General features: G+C 43.6%; 1 protein-coding gene across 6 annotated transcripts in view; it reads right to left on the bottom strand.

The window, feature by feature from the left end:
- Positions 1-17377, bottom strand: part of MTFR1L (mitochondrial fission regulator 1 like) — a 23185-nt gene extending 5808 nt beyond the window's left edge. Inside the window, exons 1-6 of one of the 6 annotated variants that reach the window (XR_007353355.2) lie at positions 13378-13513; positions 12436-12540; positions 11548-11657; positions 10283-10494; positions 5538-5847; positions 913-1111 (exon numbers count right to left, since the gene is read on the bottom strand). Coding sequence is in view for 5 of the 6 variants with exons in the window: in XM_075121313.1 (XP_074977414.1) it covers positions 5538-5847; positions 10283-10494; positions 11548-11657; positions 12436-12540; positions 13378-13392 (752 nt within the window). In the remaining variant the exon portion in view is untranslated. Of the gene's footprint in view, positions 1-912; positions 1112-5537; positions 5848-10282; positions 10495-11547; positions 11658-12435; positions 12541-13377; positions 13514-14289; positions 14398-17043 lie in introns of those variants that run through there. The other 5 variants (XM_075121313.1, XM_048825490.2, XM_075121315.1 and 2 more) reach the window with 5 other exon arrangements.

Here is a 17377-nt window from a genome sequence, read left to right as displayed (position 1 = left end):
AATGTATGAATTTTATTGGGTCATTCATGATACTTGAAAATAAGGATCCCATGATAACAGCCACTGATTTCAGAGTTTAATATTTTAGAGTAAAAAATTTCTTATAGGCTGGAAAACATTCCATGAGTTCTGAAATCTTTTAAAAGCCTCTAAGAGAGCTTATTATTTTTAACTAGATGAAAGCAAAAAATAAATTACGGTTTGCTGTATTTGTTTTAAACACCTGCAGCCACTTAATCTTGAATTTGCACTGAAAGCTTTTACTAGACCAAGTGATTAAATTTAAGAAGTTCACAAGTAACCCAAGGGGCAAGGCCTTAGCCCACAATTGTAATATATAGTTTAACTTCAGCTTTTAAATCATGACGGTAGATAGAAACACCCCACTGATTTCACCAGAATCAGGATCCCCTCTGATACGAGTGCAGAGACAGGGAGAAAGAACTACTGAAGCTGGGGAAGCTTTAGAGAATCCAAAATCATCCAGCGTTCCAAGAAACTGCTTCCAAAGGGCAATGGGTATAGGAGAGAAGCCAAGAGCAGATGCAGGAAGAGGCAAAGTGAGACTGCAGCAATAAAGACTGAAGTTGTACTGATCACAAGGAAGAAGCTCATCCCCACCATGGGTAGCTAAAAGCGGTGTGGTGGAAATCTATGAGAGGGAGAGAACAAGCCTCCTGCAACAGCGCACAACCAGCAGCTATTGTAGAAAACTGACACCCGGCAACTGGCAGCAGAGGGGGTACCTTCAACCAACATCAAGCAGCACTGCAATTAAATATCAGCATCTTGATTCTTTAGAAATTCTCACCAAAGAACAACAACAACCAGAGAAGTTCATGGACAAATTAATGCACAATTACACCTGAATTAGATCAGTCCCACCATCAGTACTTAAAAAAACGTACTCACATTCAAAGCAGATCCTCACGCTAAATGTTTTTAACCACACACCGAATGAACGGATCAGCTGGAACACTACACAGACCATTCCTTTCCAAAGGGCATCAGCTATTAAAAGGGCTCTATTCTGATTTTAATGGTGGAAACATGCAAATGTGTCTCATACTCATTCCTGAAGTTTCCAGGCTGTGGGTTTTAACACCAGTTCCTAAACAGGAGCATCAGAGAAGCATTGATTTAATCATCATTAGGTGTAAATGGCATCTCCACCCACAAAAATTAAAATGGTCATTTAACTCCCTTTTTACACATTCACTTTATACTGCTGGCTCTGGTACCATCGGGAAACTGGTCAGACGAGGGACAGACCCCAGGGAGGCTGCCGCTTGAAAACAACCTCAGTTCATGCTGCCTCATGATTCTTCTACATGATGCTGCTTCTACACCTGCTGGGATGTCCGTATAATCACCACAATAACCTCAAAGAGATCAAGGACTCTATAATCAGTTCTAAGCTGACTGAGATCATTTACTATAGGTGGCTATGGCAGGATATTTCACAACTCATTAATGTACATCAGCTGTGAAATAACAGATGTTCTAAGAATAACCCCACTAGATCTTTTCACATTCACTTGTTTTTGTTCACTAAACATTTTATGTGAAATACGGAACTGATGTCAGCAGGATAAGACACAGCAAAAGCCCAGCAATTCACCACAAAAAATCCAGGCTTCTAGGGTCTTGTTGCTTTCTAAGCACACAATAACTAAGTGTTGTATTCAGCTGGTCAGGGAGGTACAAGCTGCTCACCCCCACAGCATATTAGGGAGTCCCAACCAACTCTCAACAGATATATGGCACGTCACCATGGTATGAGGCCGGCGTGTAGGGCAATCGTCAATTTGTGCTGGTCAAACAACAAAGACAATTGTTCACCAGTTAATTGCTAAGTCACAAGGAATACATTATTCACGGCTATTCACCCAGCTCTCATTCATCTCCAAGTGCTTGTACTGTACATTGGAGGCAAGGCAATAGGAAGCAATATATGGTCTGAAGCTATGGTTATAGATTTGGTCATACAGCGTAAGAGGAAGCATTAGGGAAAACACACATCACCACAACCTTTCCACAAATGAATGCCGTTATCTTTCGGTAAATCCACCGGAGACATGGCAATTCATGTTATTGCTACCACAGTATTTGCCTAGGATCTGGGCCATTCATTCTGAACACCAATTTAATCAGGAAAAAAAATAGAGCTATCAGAAACAGACTAAAATAAATTTGCATACAATGTGATTCAGCTCCTGTTAATCAGGCGAGCAGTTATTCCCTGTGGGAAACGGGCCTTGGCTGAACAGAAAAGCAGGGCTCTCTGCCCGTCCAGTCCCAGTGGGATAGAATTTGTTAGATATCCTCATACAAGACATTTGCATTCTACTTTACAGACGTCTGTGCTAATAGTTACTGGTAATAGCTCCCCTTCACGGAATAAGGCCATTGGAACATAGCTACCTGGAGAAGGACTAGCCCCTTCTTTGGATAAAGGCATAAACCATCAGATACATGCCTGGTCTACAATTAAAAATTAGATCTATCTAGTTAAGTTGCTCAGGGCTTTGAAGAATGTTGTGGCATGGTGAACTCAATCTACCCCAGTGTAGAGGCAGCTAGCTGGGTGGAAGAATTCTTCCGACCTAGTTACCACCTCTAGGAGAGGTGGACTAACTACAGCGACAGAAAATCCCCTTCCGGCGACACAGGAAGGGTCTATATTAGGGTGCTACAGCAGCACAATCGGAGCAGTCCATGCATACCACCCGCAGTCCCTAAAATTATACTGGTCCCATTCTCTTGCTCCTGCATCTGAGCGACTTCCAGTGAAGTCAATGGGAACTGCTGATAAATAAGCAGCAAGAAAATTGGGGCTCTTCTCTCTATGCCACCCTCAGTTCTGCATAGCTGTGTGTTACCATTCCCATGGCTCAGACTACCTTCCCCCCACCTACAAGAGCCTAATCCTGGGGACTGAGACTCACCTACTGCTCAGGTGTCTGTATACTGACTTCCTGGGGAATCATGCAATTCCATCTCATTTGGGGAAACAGAATGACTGGGACAGAGGAGGATACTACCCTGAAAGTCAAACACACACCTTGTATAGAACTATCTGCATAACCAGCCGCATATATGTCAACACCATCAAATCTTAAAGTGAAAGGACTTGTCCGGCACAGCATCTGAAATGCCCTGAGGATTCACACTAGAGCCCTTCCTGCACAATGGGGGTGTATATTTGCTGGAAGAGTTAAAGTCTGCAATTGCCTTCAAATCCTCGGGTCACAGACGGGCACAGTTTCACCTAGACTGTTCTCAGTGGCCGTGCTCCGTTCCTGCTGATCCTAGGGAGAGGTCGTGTCTAACATTCTCTCCCCCTACCCTCCAGCCCAATATTCACCCCAGTGGCAATCTTCTCCTTGTGTCTGAGCCATAACTCATGTTATTTCCTTCTCCTATTCGGCTGGTTCAGGAACAAGATATAAACATTCCACGAACCGTCCTTTTCATTCAGCATTAGTTATCCCTATGCATTTTGGCCAGGGAGGCATAAAGTCAAAATATGAGCACTTGTACCATAAGGCCCCGACCCCATCCATGACAAGGCTTTAGGAGGACTTCAGCTACGTCTGTTGAAGGCACTGTGGCGCTCCATATCTAATCCATGCAGGAGCGTACACAAGATGACTGAACAGACATGGGGATAATATTGCGACCTGCATTCTCACGCTAACCAAGCTGCTCAACCAAGTGTATCCACTAGTTCAAGAGTCATTTTAAGAATAAGCCTAAGAAAGTCACCATGCTTGTTCCTAAAACTCTTCACGAACTTGCTCCAGGTCCCCCTCAAAGACCTTGTGAAATGCCTCCGCACCAATCCCTCTTCATCAAGCACCTTCCCAATGAACCTGGGAGAGCCGCCTTCTCTGCAGCTTCTGACACATGGAATGAGCTTCCTGAATCTCCCAGCTGAAAAAAATTATTATTGCAGGTCTTTCCCTAATCAGCATTGTTCTGCATAGTGCACGATTCCCAGGCCCAATATGCCCCAGGTGATTGGCAATTTCCCCTCACCCAAGAGGGGAGCCTCCAGGGGAAGTTTACTTTATGTATTTGAAAATGAATTTACGCAATTAGGGTTAAATATTGTGTCGCACAAGTGTAACAAATGCTTGTAGGCACTTTAGCTACGTTTTAGCCCATTTCTGATGGGAGTTCAAATTTAACATTCTGAAGAAAGTCTGGCTTTCTATCAGCAAAAGAAGATGATTCACATTTCCCAAATACGACATCGCAGACGAAATTACCTAATGCCTGACAACGGAAATTGATGCAACCCTGCTAAATCCTGCAAAACGACAAGTACCTTTTTTTTTTTTTTTTGGCAAATTACATCTCCTTTGACTGTGATAAATCAAAATTGCAAAGGATGCCAAAAAAAAGCTCCTTTGGACGGGCAGGAAAAAACTTCAATCTGCAATTCAAAAGAGGATACATATCCAGTGTGTATTCATGAGCGGGAGAAATTCATTTAAGTTTGACTCCTACTCCAGCCTCCAGAAAGATTAATGACAAGAATTATAATGGAGGAGGGATATATTTCCACTTCTGAATAATATTTCTTTGGAAAATTTGAGAGCAATGATACTTCAGGTGCAGGCTGAGCTGTACAGAGTATATTTCAGTGTTTTATTTTTTGGTATACTTTTGTTTGGTGCCAGACACTCTCTCTTTAATTGGATTAGGCATAACATTCATAAGGAGCATAATGATGATTCAAAATGTTCTTTATTCTGATATTGAATAGGGCTCCCCACAATACCACAGAAGTGGCCACATGGATTTTGGGGTGCGCTGGTGAAAGGGCTGAGCTTCGTCAGTCTAATTCCATGTTGTCCATGTGAAACAAGGACAGTACAAAGGCCAGCTGAAATATTAGAGAAGGTATTTCTTCATTGGGAGGGTCCTGTCCCCGACAATGCATAGGTAAGCATGTCAATGACTTGGCGTTCCCAGGTTACAAGACAACAGTACGATAAATCTGCTTTCAGGACAGCACTTATGAGGAAAAAGGCATGAGGTGGGCGGTTTGCCTAATCAGACATTGCATGGAACGCACACAGAGCTTAGAGGTGTGCAGATATCTGACAATAGTAAGGCAGCGTCTCAGAGGGCTTCACACATGAAGAGTCGCAGCATGGAGGTCTCCTCTCCCCACACATTTTGTTAAACAATAAAAAAAGCAAGATGATTTTTGGCGTGGATGGGTCGAAGCAGCGTGCTAGCAGACTTGCACTACTTCCCCCCTCTCTCCAGTGTTTTCTACCCTTAAATTCAAAGGCTTGGCTTGGCTCAAAGGGAATCATTTTGGAGGCAAATAAAACATCTAGAAATAGCAGCAGTTCTAATGTACAACAAATATTTCCTTGTAAAGCTTGATTATAGCACGAAGGACCAGCAGATAAACACAATATTCCGTGCGTCTACAATGCTTTGAAACAAAAACAAACAAAAAAAAAGAGGACAGGAACATTCATTCAGAAAATAAAAGAGGTTCAGGAGAGACTTACAAATCTTTGTTCTGTTTCATCCTATGAATGTCTTTAAGGATGCCCATCATGTCTGCAAAACTGCTGGCCTTCGAAAGAGAGACAGAATCTTCCTCGTCAACATCCTTTGGTTCTGGTTTACAACATTCAGAGGTTGCAGAACAAAGCACGGAAACTGATGGAAGCTCCGGAATTTCTAATTCTGCCTCCTCTGTGATATCACTAATGACAAAGGAAGTTGTAGATTGGAATGAGGATCCAAAACAAGGTAAGGGAGAAGATACATTTGAACTTCCTGGAGATAATAAATCTGGCGTTAATGAAGCGGAAGCTGAAAAAGAAAACAATAAACGTGGATACGTAAACTAGTGCCAAATCACCTTATTTTTCTAAGCAGTAAAATATAAATCAAGCTCAGATCTTGGCCAACCTCCCCCAGGTGATGCAAAAACAAACATGGCCCAGGGCTTTCCCTTTTACCCTCCACATGCCCACTGCTTCCTACAGCCCTCCCGCCCCTCCAGCGCTCATCCCCACTGCCTCTTATACCATGCTTCTGTCTACAAATCTGGGTCCACATACAGCCTCCATTACTATATTACCATGCATCTTGCAAAGATGGACTTTATCTTCACAAGCCCCCTGGGAGCCAGAAAAGCATTATTCCCATTTTACAGGTGGGAACCCACGCACAGAGATTAAGTTACATAGTTAAGGACAAACAAAACATCTGTGAAATCTGGGAACAGAACAAAGGTCTCCTGGGTCCCAGTCGAATTCCTTAAGCAGAAGGCCATTCTTCCTCTTCCAATCCAGGGTCTTCCTCCTACAGCACCATCCCAGGCCTTTAACCAGGGCTGTCCCCCTTACACAATGCCTCTACCAAGTCGTTCCTTTCCATTTTGTTCTGAAAACCATTACACATGGATCTCAGGCATTTCTACACATGACAGTACGAACACACGACTGGGAACTAGGCACTCCTGCATTTTAAATATTGACTCTGATATGAATGCCTTTTGGGACCTTGGATTTTTCCCTAATTTATTTAACATTAGAGTACACGCATCTTCTAGAAGGGCCTTTTCTATGTCAGAAAGGAAGTTACAGAACTACACAGACTCGCTTTCAGTTTCCAGCGACCAGAGTCATTTTGTTGATGTAGATAAAGCCAGTTGCACAGTACCTATTACTTTCCACCAACACCTCCAAAAGGAGATTGAGAACAGTAGTTAGCACTTGGATTATCAGATTACTTGGCTGCAACTATTTTCTCAATTATAATTCCAAAGTACTGAAATCAAAATATGCTGTAGACTTTGCAAAAAGCCCTTATAAGCGAGCTGACAAACCTGGTCACATTGCCAGGGAAGGAGCAGGGAGGGAGAAACACATGATCAGTGTTTCCCATGTAGACCTCTTATTTGCTCAGTCATCATCTTCCTCTAATTAAGGGGAGTTGAACAGTTTAGTTGACTGATCCGACATCTTGCTCTCAAGACATTTTCTCCAGTCTGTGTTTCTAATTCGATTGCTCCTCTTGGATCTTACATGGAGGAGGAAGAATGAGGGTAACAGCCTTTCCAAAGAGGGTACATGCTTCACTTTCACGGTCTCCCCCACCCCTGGAGAGTTCTTTCAGCCTTTTAGTGTGTATGTTCTGTGATACCTTATGGTTTAATAGACAACAAGATGCAAATATACTTCCCTTAAACTACCTGACCTCTGCACAGTACATTCTGTGTTAAATTACGGATTGTTTTCCATACAGATCAGCTAATGCCTTTCCCCCTTCATCTGTGCTTTGTCTTTTTCTAAGAGTACAAATGCACCAGAGATCAGGAAAAAAGTAATTATTGTTCTACATATGCAACCTAAATATGACCACAAAGTATCTTGGAAGAGTTTGGAAAAATTCTTAATTTTCTGTAATATAGTATCACACCCATATCAGAGTGTGTCTGCTTCTAAGAAAGAATGCACCATGCCCTATCCAAAGGCATGGAAAATACTCTAGTTTCCTAGCAAAATAACCAGCAAGAACAATTTCTACATGCATGAAATCACTGAGTGAATCTTTTTGGAAAATGATGACTGGACCAGGGTAGGCAGTTACACAAAAATATACTATCACCTGGCATAGGGAGAGGGTGGGGATGAGACAAGGCTCATGTGGTTTGAGCAAGAGCCATAATTATTCTATCACTAAACCCCCATTTTACTACTGAACTTGGAAGCGTTAAAGCTGTTCCTGACGCCGTACGGCTTAAGGAGAATGAAAGGTACCAACAGCTGATTAAGAGGCAGTGTACACTGACATTTTAAGGGTCAAATTCTGCCTTCAGTTACTTTTGAGGCAGCATGTCCACTGCTTAGAATACAAGCCTGGGAATCAAGAATCTGACGTTCTAAAGGCAGCTTTTTCACTCTCATCTGGTGTAGTCTTGTCCCAGAGAACCTCTCTGCCTCAGTTTCCACATCTGAAAAAAACAAACTCACACAAGCTCTCCCCTAGGCATTCTGTGCATGTAACTGTGACCCATGAACTTGTGGCCAAATTCTGTCCTGAGTGGATTATCGATACACTACATGGCCAACTTTGTACCGCATCTCATTTAAAAATTAATTGTGATCTAGACAAAAACATCCTATGTATTCCAAGTGGGCATCTCATATATTAAAGATGGATAAAATAAGTTAAAATGGGCTGAACCGAATACGTAAGATTCATGTCTGAAATGCAGAGGCCAACATTCAAACTAAATCCAGTAACGTCTGAGGATGTAATGAGTAAGTGTCTCCCCTTGTAACAGGACTAACTATAAGCAATTGCTTATATTGTTTATAAGGTTGTAAGTTCGTCACAGCTATGACTTTGGACAGATCCTAGGACAAGGTATTTTTCATAGAAGGGTCACCCTACTCAACTGTCTCCTTCTCCCTGAAGGATTAGATTTGGTTCTGTAGTCGAGTAGGGAAGAGTGCCCTGGGTTTTAAATTAAAAAAACAAAACAAGCAAAACTATATTTATTTGCAGAATAAAGGATATTTCACTTACACAATTTCCCATGACAAACAACAGTATTTAAGATAGTGTCATGACATCATAGAATCAGAATCTCAGGATTGGAAGGGACCTCAAGAGGTCATCTAGTCCAACCCCCTGCTCAAAGCTCACTGCATTTTATTTAAAAATGGAAAAGGCTTTCACATTTTTTGCCATAACAAAGTTACAATTTCCCCCCTTTTATGTCATTGTCAGAAAGGCAAATTATAACCACTGCCTTTGTACCTTGGTTGTACACCAACAGTTCAAGTACACTGCACACGAATAATAGATGCAGCTTCCTACAAGAGAAGCTGTTTTGGAGAAGGTTCAAGTTCCAGGAATGTGCCAAGTTGCTACTTTTAAAAGGTTTTAAAGTTGTAAGATTGACAAGGCCTCAAGGGTACTTCTGGTCTTGCACGGCTCTGAGACTGGTCAGCAGTACGAACAAGCATGTGATGCCACTGTGTACTTCGAGGTTTCACCAAAAATAGCATCCTGTTTATTTCCAGAGCCACCCAGCGGAAGCTAGACCATAAGAGCAAACTGAAGGATGGAATTTCCCCTTTCACATTAAATTTACTTGCATTTTTTTAGCTTAAAACACAACTAAAATCAGTGTGTTTATGACAGGCAGCAGTCAACCAACTAGAATTAATTCAAGATGATGTTGTGCACATGGTCAGACTAGATGATCACAATGATCCCTTCTGGCTTTATAATCTGAACTCCAGATGGCCTCTTCTCAAAAAGCTTAACTGGCCCGAGAACAATTAGTACTCATCTCTGGTCACGAAAAACCAGAACATTTACATCACACTCCCAAAGAGAGAGGAAAACAACCCTTTTTAGACATCAACAACAGACCTAGGGGCAAGAATGACAAGACTAAATCCCCAACCTTTTCATTCAATGGAAGTCGCTCAGTCTGGAAACTAAAACACCCTCTACCTCTCTCTCTCCAGTACAGTTACGGTTGATTTTGGTAGTACTAATTAGAATAATAGAATATCAGGGTTGGAAGGGACCTCAGGAGGTCATCTAGTCCAACCCCCTGCTCAAAGCAGGACCAATCCCCAATTTTTGCCCCCGATCCCTAAATGACCCCCTCAAGGATTGAACTCAACACTGGGTTTAGCAGGCCAATGCTCAAACCACTGAGCTATCCCTCCCCTGTAAATATTAAACGTATTAAACAAATGCCAATACATACAAACAGTTCCATTCGTTCTACTGACATCATAGAGGACATTGCACAAACAAGGGGAAGGAAGAAACGTAGAATTCACAATGGCTGACTACAACTCTAGCCGTTTATGTCATTCATGTTCACTACATGGATGCTGGAAATGGTTGTATTCCATTTAATCCACTGCCAGCTCTTAGGAAGCAATAGGATCAGCATGGTTGTCATCTCCCCACTAGTCAAACTCCTACGATGCTCCACTCAGCTGTAGTTGTAACAATGAGCTGTTTGGACAGCTTTGGCTATGCATACCACTACAAACATATATTGTATTAGATCGCTAAGTCACATGCTAGAGATAGGGGTCCAAAGACGACAAAATATCTATTGTCTTGCATTTGTATGCAAAAAGCCAGAATACTGGCAATGTTTTGATATAGTATCTGACCAGTACTCACTGCGTTTTATCGTGGAATCATCACGGTTCACTGTCTCAAGCCTTTTATTGTTAGAAAAGAAGACTTATGTTCCTACCTGGATCTGCAGCTACAATTTTAGCTATTTGACTCCGCAGGTGACTCAGCTCATCTTGAAGCTCTGTCGTCCGACTGAGGGCCGGTAAACCAGGTTTCTTCAAGACCAGCAGCTTCTCTTCCTGCTTTCTCAAGTTGGGGACTGAAGCATTTCGCTGTATAACAAAGAATGGGCTGGGCTTCCACTTGTGCTTTAATGGGCGAGTGTCACTCCTAAGAAGAACAGCACAAAAGCCCATCAATCACACAAATGGAACAGACCCCACTCAAGCAATAATGTTTTGTATTTCTACAGCCTTCCACCCAAGAACTACAAAGCATTTTACAAACAATACATCAGGATACTCGTGGCAGGTAGATATTATCCTTGTTCTATAAAGGAGGAAAATGAGGCACAGAAACTACACAAAAACTGCTGCCCAACACAGGAAGTCTGTGGCAGATGCAGGAACAAAAAAAGCAAGCCTCCAAACTTTCAGTCTAGAGCCTTAACCAGGAGGGGGACGGATAGCTCAGTGGTTTGAGCATTGGCCTGCTAAACCCAGGGTTGTGAGTTCTACCCTTGAGGGGGCCATTTAGGGATCTGGGACAAAAACTGGGAATTGGCCCTGCTTTGAGCAGGGGGTTGGACTATATGATCTCCTGGGGTCCCTTCCAACCCTGATATTCTATGATTCTATATTCCTCTCTTCTGGCTGGTTTACATTTCTGTACAATGGAGTGGCATTTGATAGTGTATGCAAATGGGGGCGTCACCTGTTCCCATTTCACAGTTTCTCGAACTGCAAAAGGCCTACATTTTATTTTTCACAAGACATTAATATTAATGTGGCCTTCCCTAGAACTTCAAAAAGTGAAATGGATAGAAGTGGACTCCCTGGACCACTAGGTGTGAATCCCAGAAGGGATATGACAGCCCTTCATCCTTCCGAAGTAGATACCCTGAGCACCATGTAGTTTATTAGGTGGAGGTCTTTCAGTTACGATCTTAAAAGCGAAGAGCCCAGCCACTCTAGTTGAATGTTAAGTATCCCCTAGCACTTTCTGTAAGAGTTTGCCCTTGTGTCCTTGGCCAAAATTTCTCATCCCCTCCTCTCTGTGGAACAATTTTCAAAGAAAAAAATAAATCAACGAGTTGTTCTGGTCAGATGCCTAAGTGACGAGAAATTTTGAGCATTTGATCAGTTACTGTTTTATCTTTCATAAAACACCCAGGAAGAATGGAAGAACGGAAAGATATGGGGAGAGAAAGAAAGTAAAAAATACCTGACTCTAGCATAGGTTTCTCCTTCATCTGCTGCTATCCATGCAATATCTGCCAGAGTGGGGACTGGAGGTCCATCGTTTAGATACAGATCTGAAATGTTTGGTAGAACCTAGGAAGAACATAGTGACATTATAATAAACATAATGGTTTTGTTCTGTTTAATGTATTTGGTACAATTTAAAGATGATGAAGCCATCTCTGCATCAGATTCATAGCTGAGCCTTTGCTGTACTAAGCCAGCGTAGATGGATTCAGATAAACACACCCAGCGTTTCATGTACTGGTTTATGAAACTGTCCTCTTAGCTTTTTTGATGTGTATCATAAAACTGGAAAATGAGCCTGCAAAAATGTACTCACTATTGCCTTAAATGCAGCCAAAAAAGGAAAAAAATTGGCATCCACACGAACGCCACTTTTCAGCTACAAAGCAATACCATTATTGAGCTAACTCTCAAACACCCAATGAAGTAGGCATGTATCATGAGCCTCATGTTATGGTTTGGGAAACAGAGGCACAGAGAGGTTAAGTGACTTGCCCAAGGTCACACACTCAGTTAGTGGCTCAGCTGGGAATAGGATCCAAAAGTTTGGACTCAGTCCCCTCTGATCATTAGCTCACGCTCCTTCCCGTTTGTAGGCATGATTGTATAGAACGTGTTGTTCCCAGATTGCCACTGATCATTTCAGGGATTTACAAAACTAGGAAGAGTTAAAATTGTTAAAACTGATAATTTATACAACCCTATTGACTGCATGTGGTGCATTTCCAATTTCAAAAATACTATACTTTGCTATGGGAAGGAATGGCAAATCAGAATTATTTCTGTTGCTAAAGAACTGCAGAGTCCTGTATATATTTCCAGAATCTCTCATGCATTCCCTTACCTCAAAAGATGCTCTAGGACAGGGTTTTAAAGGAAGATTTGTCCCAATCCTCCTGACAACACTACGTGATGAGCCACAGGGCTTGTTCTGCCAAATTGGGATAGTCTGAGAATCAAGACAATATTTTATAATATATTTCAAAAAATAAAGAACAGATTTTAAAAAGGCAATTTCTGAAAGTATCAAAAGCCACCATATAAACTAAATTCAAACCTACGGCACCTCTTTTAGCCATTTTTAAAAGAATAAAAAGTTAACAAGAGTACCAACAAGTACCAATATTTATTTTCAAATTAGGATCTTCTTTCTACAAAACCATAAAAGCCAATGAAAGAAAGTGAGGTGCCTAACTGGTATTTGTGCCTTTGAAAATCACCTCCTTAGTCAGTTTCATGTCTGTTTATAGTCATCTTCTAGACTTTGGCAAACTCTGGAGGTAAATGTTTAAATCCAAACAAGTTTATTATTTTTCAATTCATGCAAAAACCTCTATTAATAGTTGGTTGATACAAAAATGTTTTAAGACACCCAAAGTCTGTATTTTGGACCTAAGCTACCCGATAGTGCTGGTTTTAAATTGTTTACCCGTATATTAAATAATAAATTGAGTCACCAGGCTATAAATGCACCAATTCCTATAATATAGATTTGAAAGCCAAAGCAACACTTGATTTATGGTATACCAAGAAGTTCCTTAATGTATTTGTAATCTCACAATTCAAACAGAATAGCTAAATTTTATATATAATAAAACCCAATAGATTGTGAGTATATGAAGTGACAGTCCATTCTTGCAGCTCTTAAACAAGCAATAAAGGTTGAGGTACTGGGAAGAGAGATGACAAATGAGACGGTCTCTCTCATGATGTGTTCTGCAGAATGAGTTTTGGGATCCCCTGGCTCTGCATAATTAAGTATTTTTCAAAGAAATGTTGTACTTACTGATTCTGTTTCCATCTCAGGCCGTAGAGAAGGTTCCCAAACTGGATGATCAATTAAATCAGAGATGCAAATTGCAGTGCCAAGAAACGTAAGGCAGCTTCATATTATTTCACCTTGAAAAACACAGATTTTCTCACTAAAAAAACAACACCCCACAATGAGCCTAGATGTGGACAAGTTCTGCATTTGTGTATTTAACATTAATATCGAAGTCAACTTTACAAAGAGCCCTATGTTTATCAGAAGGGTAGTTAACGTGGCCCTTTTCTGGGCATCAGTGGTTTTAAGATAGGCCCCTAAGGCCAAGGAATTCTGCCACCCTAACAGCTGAGGTGAATATCAAGTGGGATGTTGTCCTTCTGAACTCACAGTACTTCTGGACCTTGAATAGAGGTAACCAGGCAGCCTTCCTCAAAAAGCAGTTTTAATCCCAGCTGAAAAATACTGTACAAAATGAACTAAGGAGAGTGTGTGATCACATGGTTCAAGAGCCAGACTGGATGCTAGGACTCCTGGGTTCTACTCTTAGCTCTGCCATGAAGTTACCATGGTGACTGGCAGTTTCTCCCTCTTAGCCATGGCACTTGCCTCCCAAATGAGGATAGTGGGTAAGTTGAGGCATCTCTTATTTGAGCTCCTTAGAGGTAGGTACCAACGAGGCAGGTTTTCAGGCAGATAAAGGGGACAGGAAATGTGTTTAGCAAGGTTTTGTAAAGACAGGCCTCTCACATCTAAACTCACACTCCCCAGGAAGGAGGAAAGAACAAAGGCAGAAAAATCACACACACGCCCCCAACCCACAGGAGCAGTTAGAGGGGAGCTCCTCACCTGCTAGTAGTGAAAAGGAACTGCCAGTTGGAGGCAGTTGAACACTGTACTACTCCCAGCACAGGATCAGAACATTCCACTTACTGGTAGGGGAACCGGAGGGGGAGGGTACGACACCATCCAAAAACATTAAGCTTTGGCGGTTCCATCTGGCCTTGAGGATGCTTGAGACCCATGAAAGAGAATCGTCTACTGATGGGCACAGAGGAGAATAATTAGGTTTTGTTTTGGTTTTTTTTTTTTTTTTGGGGGGGGGGGGGGGGGTTCCTGTTTTGTCAACTTTGTACCTTTGACAGGATTTTTGTTCCCCTGGTTAGTTCCGGATGGGAGTTTGGGGGCGGGGGGGAGAGAATCTCTCACAAAACAGAGAGAAGGGTATTTAAAACTAGTAAAATGTGATTAAAAACCCATAGAGATTGGCTGGGGGGGAGGGGGGGCTCAGCGGTAGGTGTATACTTGGAAATACATCTAACTCAGGGTTTTGAAGTTGACTACCTTTCAGCTGATGGTGTCCCTTTAAGCTCCTTATTTTCAACATGTCTTGGGTGTTTTAACAAGCGCCAGCGAAACAACGGAGAAAGTCTCATGCTGACAAAGGTCAGCAGCAAGAAGCTGCTGCTCTGACTGCCAAGATCCAAAGAGAAGCCAAAAAAGGCATTTAAAATAATATGTCTCCCTAATGTAAGCAGGCCTCTCGAGATTTAGCAGTTAGTTGTCTGAAAGGAATTTTTTTCCCCCGGCTCATTTCCTCTCCTTGATTTCTCATGGGAGAGGGTTAATTTGCCGTAGTTCACTTTCATCCCTTGCAGTAACATTAGTACTATATGAATTACGTGGAGAACTTCATGAAGCAAGCAACTGTCTCTAATGAGATCTGCAGTCACCATAGCATCCAGGTGCCTTCATATACAAATACAAGTTCACCTCAGGTTTGCTGTGATAAAATCACCACCTTTTTTCAGCAGTGACTACCACAAAATTGGTGGCTCAAGAGCAACAAGTGTGGCAAAGGACAAATAAACATCAGCCATGTAAAGAAAACAAGACATGACAGCCCTCCTCCATACTGAGCCAAGGTCAGCTAAGTGACATATGCTAACAGTATCACAGCTCAGTCAACCAAAAATAACTACGCATGACAGAGAGGGGCACTGCCAAAGTGTTCTTCAGCCTGCAGCATGCACAGAACCACCATTAACTGTCCCCTGGCTCATGTCATTTACACAAGAGTACAAACATTGGTGTACCCAGGAGCCCGCAGCGTAATCAATGGGGGAGAAGCCAAAGAGGAATTGACAACAACTGCAGTATGGAGTATGGTTGTATTGCTCCAGGATAAGCTCAGCTGCTTCCACTATTAATGAGAAACCTCCCATGTTTCAAGAGACAAACCACTCAAGCTTCACTCTTGAGTTACAGTGATACAAGAAAGGGAGGACTTGTAGCACCTTAGAGACTAACAAATTTCTTTGAGCATAAGCTTTCGTGAGCTACACTTCATCGGATGCATGCAGTGGAAAATACAAGAAACTCAATATGCCCATTAGAGAAAGCCAGGCTCATCTGTTTTCCTAGCCTTGTCCCAAGTGGGGCTAGGGACCTTTTTGGTTTGAGTGGGGAGCTTTATTTTAATAGTACTCATTTAAAAAAAAACATTTAATGATGATGACACAGTGCATTTTACTGTTCGGGCCCCTGAGGAAGCGATATGAAAATTAGACATGCACGCTCCAGTTGCCTGTTGTGTTAGGGAGAGAATTGGAGACTATTAGTGTTGCAGCTTTAATTCCAACTAAAAAAGACTGGACAAGATGAACTCGGGAGGGAGTGTGGTGAAGTGGTTCAGTGTCAAATCAGGAGCCAGGACTCCTGGATTCTAGTCCTGGTTCTGGGAGGGAATGTGGCCTAGTGGTTAGAGCAGGAGCCTCTGTTCTATTCCTGGCTTGTCAACCCTTACTGCTGATTATCAGGTTTCAGAGTAACAGCCGTGTTAGTCTGTATTCGCAAAAAGAAAAGGAGGACTTGTGGCACCTTAGAGACTAACCATATCGTATGCATCTGATGAAGTGAGCTGTAGCTCACGAAAGCTCATGCTCAAATAAATTGGTTAGTCTCTAAGGTGCCACAAGTCCTCCTTTTCTTTTTGCTGATTATCAGTTTCACCTCGCAGTGCCTCAGCTTCCCCATATGTAAAGTGTGTGTGTGAGAGAGAGAGAGAGAGTGACCTGCTTCCGAGTAGCCCTCCCTGCTGTTTAAAACCCAGCAAGGGCAGCACTAGAGAAGGAAAGGTTTGCAGAACGATCAAGCTGGGGGTGTTGTTAGCGAGGTCCTGTATTCACACCCTCCTCCCCCCCAGTCCAGGCCTGGGACTCTCAGTCTCTCACCCACTTTACCGATAAACCCAGAGTGGCAGAGGCAATACCTGAGAGTAAAACACCTCCCGCTTCGTACATAACTCAGTCAGGCGGCTCCCAACGGCCCCCCGACTCCCCCGCCCTGCGCGCCCCCCTCGCCCCCTCCCCTCGGCCCCCCAACTCCCCCGCCCTGCGCGCCCCCCAACGGCCCAACTCCCCCGCCCTGCGCGCCCCCCTCGCCCCCTCCCCTCGGCCCCCGACTCCCCCGCCCTGCGCGCCCCCCAACGGCCCAACTCCCCCGCCCTGCGCGCCCCCCTCGCCCCCTCCCCTCGGCCCCCGACTCCCCCGCCCTGCGCGCCCCCCAACGGCCCAACTCCCCCGCCCTGCGCGCCCCCCTCGCCCCCTCCCCTCGGCCCCCGACTCCCCCGCCCTGCGCGCCCCCTCCCCTCGCAATCGCCCCCGACTCCCCCCCGCTTCACCTTACCTGCCGCAAACCCCTCCTGCACCTCCACCGCAGCCACCCCTCCCCCTGAAATTCTCTCCACGGAGGAACCCGCCGGTACCGGCACCGCCTCCTCTTCTTCCCGTCTCACCTCCGCTTCCGGTCAGCCATCAGGCCCTGACCCGGAAGTAGAAGGCGATAACCGACTCAGGCAGCTATCACGACATACTTCCGATAGCTCCTCAGCCCCCCGCTATGCGCCTGCGCAGTATCGCGTCCCTCCGGCTTAGCTGGCGCATGGCGCCTCCGCCGCGCCGGTTACTGCTGGGGAGCGAGAGAGCGAGCGACTCCGCCCCCTCCCGTGAGCCACCGCGCA

Source organism: Caretta caretta, chromosome 19 (genome assembly GCF_965140235.1).
Source record: "Caretta caretta isolate rCarCar2 chromosome 19, rCarCar1.hap1, whole genome shotgun sequence".
Taxonomy (NCBI): Eukaryota; Metazoa; Chordata; order Testudines; family Cheloniidae; genus Caretta; species Caretta caretta.
The sequence above is the reverse complement of the archived record's forward strand: the minus strand, read 5'-3'. Positions and strand labels throughout refer to the sequence as shown.